At 50.2% G+C, this 12,064-nt stretch overlaps 1 protein-coding gene across 1 annotated transcript; it reads right to left on the minus strand.

The window, feature by feature from the left end:
• Nucleotides 1–826: 826 nt before the first annotated feature.
• On the minus strand, nt 827–11,461 carry NENF (neudesin neurotrophic factor). Its single transcript, XM_065896095.1, has 4 exons — nt 11,285–11,461; nt 3,042–3,102; nt 1,958–2,061; nt 827–1,003 (listed from the first exon to the last, which is right to left on the minus strand). Exons 1-4 carry the CDS (start codon nt 11,459–11,461, stop codon nt 827–829), a joined length of 519 nt encoding a protein of 172 aa, XP_065752167.1.
• Nucleotides 11,462–12,064: the final 603 nt, after the last annotated feature.

Genomic DNA, 12,064 nt, shown 5'->3' on the forward strand with positions numbered 1-12,064 from the left:
ACAACATCACCGGACACTAGATACCAGTAGCATCCTACAGTTTTAACCACCAAAATTTTAAAAATAATAGCTCCAGACATTGCCAAATGTCCGTTAGAGGGAAGAATCCTACCCTCAAAAGGGATTTCCTTATGAAATCTGACCTGAGTCCAGCGTGTTGCATGTGCTTCACCATCTTGGAATGACCTCCAGGGCAGGCTTTGCCCATACCGGACCCCGGCCCTCCTCACCACCTTCCAGCTGCAGAAGGGGCTGAAGCCAGTTCACACCATCACTCTCCTGGTCATGGTGTAACGCCAGGCCCTTTCATAGCTTTCTTCCCCATTCTCCACCCCTCCACCTAATGCACCCCACTTCTGCCGCATCTCCTGGATGCTGGAGACAGAAAGCAGGCCAGCAGAGACACGGGGTGCTGGTGAGGCTCCAAGGAGAGGGCACGTGTGGAAGAATTCTCCTTTTGTGAAAATAGGAAGTTTATTTTGGCGCTTATTCTGAAGTACACATGGTCATGGTAGAAAACCTGGCAAGTACAGAGCAATATAAAGAAGCAGTAAAGGTCACTCGTAATTCCTCTGTCCCCATAGCCCACGTTGACACCTAGGAGGTGTCCCCCCTCAGCGACTATTACCTCCCTGGCTGGTGTGCGGGCAGGATACCTAGGTGGGTAGAACAGTGGACCAAGGGCAATAAAGGGCATTCAGTGTTCCAGGTTAAACATCTGCTTTATTCAGATCTGGTGACCAGAGGCCCCAGCAGCCTGTTTTGCGGGAGAGTTTGCATCTGAGTGCCTCCCTGCCTCACCCTCCCAGGAACGGTCTCCTGCAGATCAGAACTCGTCCTTTATGTCGAAATGGGGCTGGTCTTCAGGCTTGAAGTCCAGGTTGGGGCTGCCGTCCTCGTTGAGGATTCTTCGGGCTGTGTAGCCAACGATGGGATATTTGGCTTTGTACACTTTGGTGAAGACATCATCCAGGGATTCCAGTTCCTCGGATGTGAGGCCCGTCTTGGGGAGAAAAGCCCAAGAAATACAGGGGTAGGAATGAGTGACTCGTGCCTGCCACCGGCTTCTCGCCAGCCCCTACCCCGACTTTACTCGCCCCACGCCCCCTAATGCAAGGGAAAAAGTGTTTCAGAAAACAAATCGTGGACAATTTTTTCGAGACAGCCCTGTGTGTGCGTGTGTGTTGCGGAGGTTATGTGTGGGGGGTGCAATGGCTGCACCGTGTTTGTGGTCTGACTGATGTAGGAATTAGACTCCAGAGAACCCCCAGCCCGGTTGGCGTCGGGGGGCGCTCTGCGGTCTGCAACCACCTCCTCCTGCGTGATTAAGCCCCCTGCCCTCTACACTCCTCCCCTTACAGATTTACACATCCTTCCCCCTCTCTGTAGTTTCTTGATTTGTTTCTGTAACGTTGCAGCTTAAAAGTGTGACTCACCTGAGCACAATGGGGGGGGTGAACGCCAGCCTTTCTGTTGGGATTACTTAGACCCCGAAATGGTTTTTGTTAATGCTATTTTCTCCTTCACAGAAATATAAGCACGGCGGAGACTCTGCTCTCCCACCCTGTTCCTCCCCTGAGCTACCGGTAGTGGCCTGGAAAGCGGGTCTCAGAGACTAACAGCAAAACTATCACAGGCTGGGGGGTGGCAGGTGCAGACTGTCAGGGGGATGGGGCAGCCAGGGCAGGCTGGAGCCAAACTCTGAAGATCAACTGAGTTTGATCTCAAGTTCACAAGAGTTCACACTTGACTCTGTAGGCAGTGGGGAGCCCCGGAAGGTTTTGAGCAGGAGGGGCACAGGCAGATATCTACTTTAAGAAAACAACTGGCTACCTCTGGAACAGTAAACAGACTAGTTAGGAAGCTTTGCTACTGCCCAGAGGTGGGGCGTGGGGAAGAAAAAAGGCCATGGCCAAGGAGGTGGGACACTGTGACAGAGGCTTATTATCTGGCTCACAGTGTCGTGGGTGAGGTCTGCAGGATCCAGGGACATCTTGGCCACCCCTCTGGTGGAGTCCTTCCCGGTCAAGGCGTTGTAGGGGGCTCCTCGTCCGTAAAACTCTGTAGTGGGGAGGAAGGAAGAAGATGTGAGCACATGTGCACAGAGCAGCCAGGAGCCTGTACACGGCATGGGGCGGGGCTTCTGAGACCCCACCCCACCCCACCCAATCCTGCAAAGGCTCGGCTGAGGAGAGGGACATCAGTGAGGATGGGAAGTCCAATAAGCCGCCCCCAGCCTTCCCACTGGATTCCGCTAATTCAGAATATGTAATAAGTCACACATGCTGGGCTGAGAGGTGATTTTTTCTTTTTAAATACAGAATGAAAATAATCCCTTAAAAATATTTAAAATGTAAACAAGAGGGACTTCCTACTGGTGGTGCAGGAGGTAAGACTCCACGCTCCCAATGCAGGGGGCCCAGGTTCCATCCCTGGTCAGGGAACTAGATCCCACATGCATGCTGCAACTAAGAGTTCACATGTCGCAGGCGAGCCACAACTAAGGAGCCCGCCTGCCGCAACGAAGACCCAGTGCAACCAAATAAATAAATAAATAAATATTTTTTAAAAATGTAAACAAGAAAAGTGCTCTGTCTTCCTAAATGTTCATGGAAGCCAAGTCTACTTCCATACATCTTTTGTTTGATATCAAATAAACAACGAACCATTACAAGACTACTTCCACGATATCAGTTGTAGTTTCCATTACGGAAAACATGAGACGGCACTAAAACGTTCTGTAATGTTCTATGATCACGACTCTTTGCTAAGTAATACTTTTCCTCTCACTGCTTTATCTAGGGTAAATCATCCAGTTTGACTTTGATTCAATAGGCAACAGGCAGCCATGGAAGGCTTTTGAGCAGAGCATGACATCATTAGAAAAATACTGTTGAAGTACCTCACTGACAAAGATTGTGAACTCATTCTGGCGGGGGGAAGGACCTGCCCAGCATTCCCTCCCTTCCCTCACACCTCCAGCACCCACTCAGGCTGCCACGCTCCCCAGAGGTAAGGATTCATAAAGCCAAGCCACTTACCCTTTCCAGAAGTGACATCGAACACCACCCCTTTGACTGCCATGTAGATGGGCTGATCTTCCTAGGAAGCAGGAGAGAAGCTGTGAGGAGACAAAGAGCCCAGCTCCGCCAGTTCAAGTGAGTAAAATCTCTTCCCATCACAGCCGGTGCAGAGGGTGGCGGGTGAAGTTACAAGCCGGTCCTCAGGCAGCTCGCCCCACCTGCGTAATGTCATGCCCACTCACAAAAACCTGGAAAAGTCACGAAGCATCATGACAAGCCTATGGCAATACCTTTCCCAGGAACTGAAGCAGCTCCGTACAGATAAAAACTCAAAAGAGTATTAAATGAATTACTTAAATCAGTCCATGGGACTTCCCCGGCGGTCCAGTGATTAAGACTCCACGCTCCCAATGCAGGGGGCATGGGTTCGATCCCTGTCTGGGGAACTAAGATCCCGCATGCCGCATGGCATGGCCAGGAAGAAAAAAAAAATCAATCCAAATTTCATCTTCATCAATGTACATACATGGAGGTAATCAGTGTAAATGATTTATTTTATATCACTATTTTGCTTCCTACAGGTAATATTAGCTCATACAAACATTTTCATGTATTGAAATAACCCAAACAGCTGTCACTTAAACAGTTCTATTTTATTTTAGTGGTACTGTGTACCTGTTCGTGTAGCTATTCTATTTTGGATCATTTCCAATTCCTGAGAACTATAAATGGCTGCATTATGAATATCTTTCTACAAGGTACTTTCTAATTTGTTGAGTTATCTCCTTGAGGCCTATTTCAATGTATTGCATATAAGTAGATGAACAACAAAGTCACTTTTTATATTTTACCAGTTTGTCCTTCAAAAAGCCATTTAGGGTGCTAGAAATATACAAGCAATACTGTTTCCTTGCAGTTCCTTGGCTTTTACACTTTATTTTTTGCTATATCCCTGGGTATACAAAAGGAAAGTAATTCCCAAGCGACAGATAAGGACTCTGGAGGAATTTTAAGTTAAAATCAGAAGGGGCCTTGAAGATAATCTATCTAACACCTTCGTTTTACAAATGCACCTTCATCATCCAGGCCTACCCAGAGTCACAGAGCAAATCAGAGGGAAAGCAGTTTCTGGAATCTGGAGCCCAGGAATCCAAGGCTCAGTCCCCTCTCTGGCCTGCCCCACCAGGGGGCACACAGCACAAGGACAGTGCACTTGCCTGGGACCAGGAGAGGGTGGGTGTCCTGGGAAATTCATTCAAAAGACCCAGGGCCACGAAGAAAGACACAGGGAGTGAGTGGGTCGGAGGTACCCAAATGTTAGGGAACCAGGGGAGTCACCCGCATCAGTGAGGCAGGGCCTTTATCTTTCCTCTGGGTTTTGGGCTTGCTTGGCCATCTGGCCTTCCTCCCTACCTGTGGCCAAGCAGGGCCAGGAGAGAGTGCCACGTGAGCTACCGTGACAAAGGGATACCAGAGCAGTGCGGCGGAGGAAGGAGGGCCTCTTCCACACCTGGAAGAGCGCTGGAGCCTGGGTGCAGGCAGGAAGGCGGGAACTCCTGGGCCTCCAGCACCCTCGACCCTGCAACAGAAGCTGGGGACAGAGCAGAAGTTCCTCACCGGTGACTCTTCTTAAAAAAGAGAGAAACTACTACAGACGTTTTCTTCTGCAGAAATACCTGGGCCCTCCAGTGGTCTAAGGCCATGTTTTTCTAACCGCAATCGGCATTGGTAATATTAGTGGGTCATGCAATCAATTTAGTGATTTATCAACAGGCTTAAAAAAAAAATGAAATAGGAAAAACAAAGTTCAAAATAGAGCAGAAACTAGAAAACATCAGAGTGCTCCACACAGTAAGAATGAGCATAGTTTGACGGCACTTTTGTTTCAGTTGTGTGTGTGCGTACACCAGGGCAGGATGCAACATACATTTCTTAACACAGCCAAAACGTCTGCAAGCCGTCATTTTATTGTATAATTAGAGAGGGTGGTTTCACCTCTTTACTCACCTGCCTCTATCCAACAGCCTTCACTGTCTGTATATTCTTTATTGTCTGTCCAGAATGATTCTTTCAGAAGAAGTACAAGTTCTACTCTTCACTATTTTTTTTTTTTTTTTGCCGTACGCGGGCCTCTCACTGTAGTGGCCTCTCCCGTTGCAGAGCACAGGCTCCGGACGCATAGGCTCAGCGGCCAGGGCTCACGGGCCCACCCGCTCCGCGGCATGTGGGATCTTCCCGGACTGGGGCACGACCTCGTGTGCCCTGCATCGGCAGGCGGACTCTCAACCACTGCGCCACCAGGGAAGCCCTACTCTTCACTATTAAGTTTTAGAAAAGCAGAAAACAAATGTCACCCCATCCCCGCTTAGTACAGATTCCAGGGAGAGCTGGTGAGTGAGTACAGACAAATTCCATTTACAAAGAATAACCCTAAAGCCCAGAGGGGCCTTGGGTAAGCTCAGGGTCCAGGGTTGCCCTAAATAAACTCAGAAGGTAAACAACATTTCTGGTCATGCTTGCCCTCTGATACCTTCTTCTTAGCTGAACCAATATACCCCTGAAAAGGTCACTGCCTGGAGTGATGGAAAGGGAGGCTCTTGGTGGTTCATTTCGTTTGTACAAACTGGAGAAAGCACAGCCTGGTCCACCTCTTTTACTCACTAGCTGTGTAACCTTGGGCAAGTTACTCAACCGCCCTATGGCTCCTTCCTCACCTGAAAAATGAGATGATGATAATAGCTCCTTCCTCACGGGTCATCATTAAATGATTTAATGCTTTAAAGTGGTTAGGACGGTGCTTGGCAGAGTTGGCTCTACATTAAGTGTTTGTTAAATACAGACATCTGGTCCCAGGCCCGGAAGTCATTCTGGGGGTATGGGGGCAGGCGGCCCTCCCCTCCCTGCATTTGGTATCCTACGGTGCAAGTAAGGCAGAAAACATTTTCTGAGGATAGCAAAAGTCAGTTTTGCCCTTGGAGGGTGGAGGATGACATTTGCTTGGGACCAAAGAGAACCCTCAAAGTCACCCCAGCCGCCCCGCCCCAAAGCTAACTGCTTCATGACATCTGCTTTCCTTAATAAACCAATCCTCCCCCGCCTTTTTCTTCCATCGCTAAGGCAGGGGAAAATAACATTCACGTGCCATTGACTCGTCTCCGTTAGGGAAAATTCTGCAGATTCCAGCGTCTGACATACAGGTTAGAATGCCAGCAGCAAAGAAGGGATATATACACCTCTCCCCGCCAGTCCTGCCACACATTTATTTCCCGAGGAAGAACGATGACCAAACTCATGAATGGCTTGTGATTTATGCTGTCTTTCTATTCTAAAAGCTCGATGTGAGGGTAAGTCATACAAGAATATTATTTTGATCATGTTGCCTGGGCTGGGCCCTCAGCCACTCATGCTGGTTACTAGAGGCTTATAATTCAGGACAATTAATATATTTCAGGTGTGATCAAAGGGAGGGCAGAGAAATTCATATTTACTGAGATTCTACTGTGTTAGGTTCTCTCCATATGTTATACATGTCTACTTATAATAACGTATGTCACTTAGGTCAATTTTTACAATGACCTTATGAAAAAGGTATTACTATACCTGTTTTGTAGATGGAGAAACTGAGGCTTAGAGTTTAAATAACTTGCCGACAGTTTCTCTGCTGGTAAATAAATAGCCAGAAGTCAGACTCACACCTGTTTGATTCTAAAGCCCTTCCCGCGACATTCATCCTTGTCGAAAACTTGAACGCCAATCTTTGACCTATATAATTTGTAAACAGTGAAGCCCTGCTAAAAGAACAGCTGATGTGACATGGCGAAAGCTGCCAATGAAAGCATGTGATCAATATCTCTAGTTATAAGGGCAGCTGAAGAAATCAGGGTCCACAGGAAGGCCCTCTGGACACATGTGACCTTTCTCCACCTACGTTCATTTTTGTTCAACATGCTTACTCTGTGATCTATGTGTTATCTACAGGAAAGGTCCCTAAAATGACCTCCTCTTTGCAAGCCTTACTAGGATTACTGGGAGAATGGGCTTTGAAGAGGCACCGGGGAGGCCGGATTTCAGCAGGTATTCCAAGAGGACTAATTCATGCCGGAAGCACACGTGTAGCTATCTTCACACTCCCACGTGGGAATGATTCAGGGAGCCACACTGTGGATCACTCTGACAACCTCAACTGCCCCAAAGGGATAAAGTAGCACAGGACCTCGTGCAGTAGATCCAGAACACCGTAGGTTCGGCGAAAGACACCAGCAGCCGGGACCCCTGTCTTTCGTGATTTCCAATCTGAAGCGTCCACTGAAGATACTAGGCAGCTTCCTGTCGGGGTGCGTGAGCTCTCACCACAAACCGGGGAGCAGAATGTGGAACAGGTGGGTCTGCCTTGGCTCTTGTCCAAAAGAATTATAACAGAAATGAGAATTCATAGCTAGTTGTTTCAGAACGACTTGTTATACAAGGTCCACAATCCCACAGCAGAAACCCTTGGGGGTCAGATGTGTTTTAGAATTCAGATTTTAGAAAGGTGTTATGGGGCACATGCCAGAACACCTACCGGGGTCTGAGGCAGCACCCCATCGTCATCTATATCAATATTTCCACAGTAAAGCATAAACATGGATATTCCCACTAAGTAGGATAAAAAGACTATAAATAGACTCATGTAGCTCCAACAAGGTTCCATCACCAAAGGAGTTCAGATCAGGCAGGGTTTTGCTGTCAAATGACGTAAAAAAGAAAAAACCTTCTGGGACTTCCCTGGCGGTTCAGTGATTAAGAATCTGCGCTCCCAATGCAGAGGGCACGGGTTCGATCCCTTGTTGGGGAACTAAGAACCGGCCTGATGCACAGCGGCGGCCAAAAACAAAAAACCTTCTGCTTTTCAGAGCTTATCTGATTTCTGAATTGCATAAGAGGATTATGGGCCTGTTATAGTGCCTCTTGTTTGTATCTTTAATAATAAGCTAATAAAAATAATAACAGCTAAGATTGATTAAGGCTTACTATGCTAAGACTACACTAAGCCTACTACGCTATGCACTTTGCATATCGCCATCTCATTTAATCCTCGCAAAACCCCTATGCAGAGTAGGAACTCTTATCCTGTAGCCATTATCACAGTCAGTTTTATGTGTCAATTTGGATAGGCGACAGTATCCAGTTATTCAGCACTTATCTAGGTATTGCTGTGGAGGTATTTTGTGGATGCGATTAATATCTACAATCAGTTGACTTTGTGTAAAGGAGATTATCCTGGATAATCTAGGTGAGCCATCAGTTGAAAGGCCTTAAGAACAGAATTCAGGTTTCCCGGAGGAAGAAGAAACTCCACCTGTGGGCTGCAGCATTGCTCCTGCCAAGGGTTTCCGGCCTGCCCTTCCTGACAGCCTGCCCTATGCATTTCAGACTTACCTAGCCAGCCTGCATGATCACATGAACCAATTCTTGCAATTAAAAACATACCCATATATATATATTTTTCACTGGTTCTGTTTCTGGTGGAACCCTGACTGATAACAAGTACCACAGATGAAAATAGAAAATTGAGACTCCAAGAGGTTTAGCTATTTGCCCAAAGGGACTCAAACCCAGATATGATTCAAAGGCATAACACTCTAACTATACTATTTGTATAATGTATTACACAAACGGTAACACTTCTGAGAGTGAAAGGTGGTGCTATTAATAATTATCCCAGGGACTCCCCTGGTGGCTCAGGGGTTGGGAGTCCGCCTGCCAATGCAGGGGACACGGGTTCGGGCCCTGGTCCGGGAGGATCCCACATGCCGCGGAGCGGCTGGGCCCGTGTGCCACAGCTACTGAGCCCGCGTGCCCCAACTGCCGAAGCCCGCGCGCTTGGAGCCCGTGCTCCGCAACAAGACAAACCACCACACAGTAAGAAATCCGCGCACTTCAGCGAGGAGTGGCCCCCGCTAGCCGCAACTAGAGGAAGCCCTCACCCAGCAACGAAAACCCACCACAGCCAAAAATAAATAAATAAATTAAAAAAAAAAAAAAAAAAAAAAATTATCCCAGGGCTTCCCTGGTGGCGCAGTGGTTGAGAGTCCGCCTGCCGATGCAGGGACACAGGTTCGTGCCCCGGTCCGGGAAGATCCCACATGCCGCGGAGCAGCTGAGCCCGTGAGCCATGGCCGCTGAGCCTGCGCGTCCGGAGCCTGTGCTCCGCAACGGGAGAGGCCACAACAGTGAGAGGCCCGCGTACCGCAAAAAATAATAATAATAATGATAACTATCCCAGGACAATAGGCATAAACCAGAACCATCTAGGGCAAACCTCAGCACAGGGCAGCTCTAACCAGCTGCGCTCAACTGCCTCTCTCCTCTCTTACTCTCTCTGCCTGCAGACATCCTCTACAGACACCCCAAACAATTCTTTCCTTAACCCGCTTCCATCTCAAGCCTCCCTCTCTCCTTCTGGCAGTTGAGTATCAATCAATAATATCAGCACAAAAAAGCCAAGGGTCTTTTCTCAGCCCTCATCCTGAACCCTGGGCATGGTTGCTGCATGCAGTCTCCACTAGGAATTCTCTCTTCCCTTGGACTCTGTGCTGGGGGTCCCCAAGATTACCCCCCCATTTGGAGATTCACGAGGACTCATGGAACTTAGCATATAATTGTACTCAGAGCTATGTTTTATTACAGTGATGTAGTAAGGGTCATAGGGGAAAGGACACAGGTAGAGTCTAGAGGAATCTATCTACCTGTGGACTTCCTTACACTGTCTGCCTCCCATGAGGGGCCACACAGAGCACATTCTTTCCCTGGCAACAAAATGCAGCAACACGTGTGCAATGTTTTTGCCCAGGGAAGCCCGTGAGAGACTCAGAGCCCAACGTTTTTACTGGGGACCGGCCATGCAGGCCCTCTCTGCCTAGCAGTGTTCAACATGAATGCACAGTTTCTACGAAGAGCCCAGACTGAGCCACCTTTATCTGTTAGGGAAATGCAGAACACCCTGGAAATCCAGACATCAGCCAAGGCCTTTCTAAGGACTGCGGGCCTGTTATGTTAACTCTTTTCTGCACAGGTTCCCTAACCCAGTACCATCTGGTTCCCCGCTGCTCCAAAAGATGGTGTCCCTTAACATCCAGTCACATACCTGTCTCCCTCCTTCTGTGTTCTCAATGACTCAGGCTTCTAACCAACCTCTCTTTACAGTGATGCCCAAACTAGCACCACTGCCTAAGGGCCAGGTTTCTAAATCCCCCTGGAGAAACTAGTCCAGCTAAGGCTACTTAACTTGGGGGTTAGGGAGCCCACACCAGAGTGTTTTAACAAGAGAATTATTAGGTTCCTTCCTTGTTCTACCACTAACTGGTGGCATGCCTCAGTTTCCTCACCTGTAAAAGCATGAAGTTGATTCCTATCAACTCTGAAATGCTGTAATTCCCTGATTTCCCCACCAAACTGTTCCCCCACCTCCTGATCCAATATCAGCTCCATGGCCCTTCCCATGTGCAGCATCCTGTTCCCACCCTCCAGGGCCATCACACTGGGCCCCAACAACCCGAATGGTCAGATGGCTGTGAGGAATATCCTAGACACGTCCAGACTGCTGACCGATGTGGACTGAAGTGGATGCGTCTGGGGTTGGGGGTCGTCTTTGTCTCTAACCTCCGATCTCCCCCCCTGCCCTCTCCCCCAGCTCTGGCTCAGCCTCAAGAGCACAGCCATTAAGAGCCAGTGTGAGGAGTCAGCTGCAGAGGGGCACGGTAAATGAGGAAGGCAAAGTGCAGGGAAAGTTTGGATCAACCATGGACCTGCCCCCATTCCCGCCTAACCCGGGGAGCGGGCCTTGCTTCCCTCTCTCCCTCTCCCCCGACTCCCCCCAGGAGCAGGCAGAAGTGTGTGCCCGCAGCTGATGCTTACATTGAAAACAAAGAAGTTCTGAGGTTCGTGTACAGACCGCCAGCCAAAAGGCGTCTCTAGGAAACAGCTCTCGGGAAGAGAGGGCGAAGCGCGGGGTGGGGTGCTCTGGCTGGGGAAGGCGGAAGCAGGGATCCCCGAGTGCTGGGGACTCCCCCCTTGTCCCCAGGCAGCGATCCAGGCCTGGAGAGAGGAGCCCGGCAGGCTTCGCGCCCAGCTCGGAGCCGGGGCTCCGGGAGGGGGCGCCCGCCGAGGCCCGCGCCTTTCCCCGAGGCCTCCCCTCGGCGCCGCGGCTTCCTGGGATCCCCGCCTCCCTCTCCGCGAGGCCGGACTCGGCCCGGTCCCTGGGCCGGCGCTTCCCCGCTCACCTCCTCCCCTCCGTAGCGGGCCAGCTCCTCCTCCGTGAAGAGCCGCACCGGAGGACCCCGCTCGGCAGGGCGCGGCGCCTGCCCGGCCCCGGCTGCGAGGAGCCCCGCGGCCAGGGCCAGGACCAGGGCCAGCGCGGCCAGCCACCGCAGCCGCCGCCCGGGCGCGGGGCCTGTCATGGTGAGCCCACCGAATCGGGCCTGGGGCGGCCTGGGCGGCGGGGCCCGCGCGCGCGCGCGCCCCGCGGCCCTGGAACCCCACCCCGCGCGCGCCCGCCCGGCGCCCGGAGGCCCCGGAGCCGGGAGCCAGGAGCCGGACTCCGCGCCTTCCACGCGCTGCGGGGCGTGCTCAGCCGCTGGGACGCCGAAGCCGGAAACTTGGAGCTAGGATTCTGGGGGCTCCCGACTCCAGACTGCGCACTGAAAGTTGCGCCAAACAGTGGCGTCTGTTACAGCAGTTCCTTGATTAGGTACAGAGTTGACACAGCCAACATTCCAGCACCTAGGAAGAGAGATTTACAACCTAGGGCCCCAACTTTATTAATTCACTTTTACTTTTGGCTGATTTTTTTTTCTTCCCAGTTGTGTTTAAATTTCGAGTCCCCAAAGGACTTTTGCAGAGGGTAGGGCACAAGACATGCACTGAAATAATTATAGCTAACATTTGTGCAAGGATTTCTTCACTGATTTATTCAGCAAATACTTTTTGAGGGCCTCCGTGTACCAGGTCACTGGAGGCACATCGCTGAACAAGACAGATCCACGCCCCATGGAGCTTACATT

The sequence above is a fragment of the Phocoena phocoena genome, chromosome 1 (assembly GCF_963924675.1).
Source record: "Phocoena phocoena chromosome 1, mPhoPho1.1, whole genome shotgun sequence".
Classification (NCBI taxonomy): domain Eukaryota; kingdom Metazoa; phylum Chordata; class Mammalia; order Artiodactyla; family Phocoenidae; genus Phocoena; species Phocoena phocoena.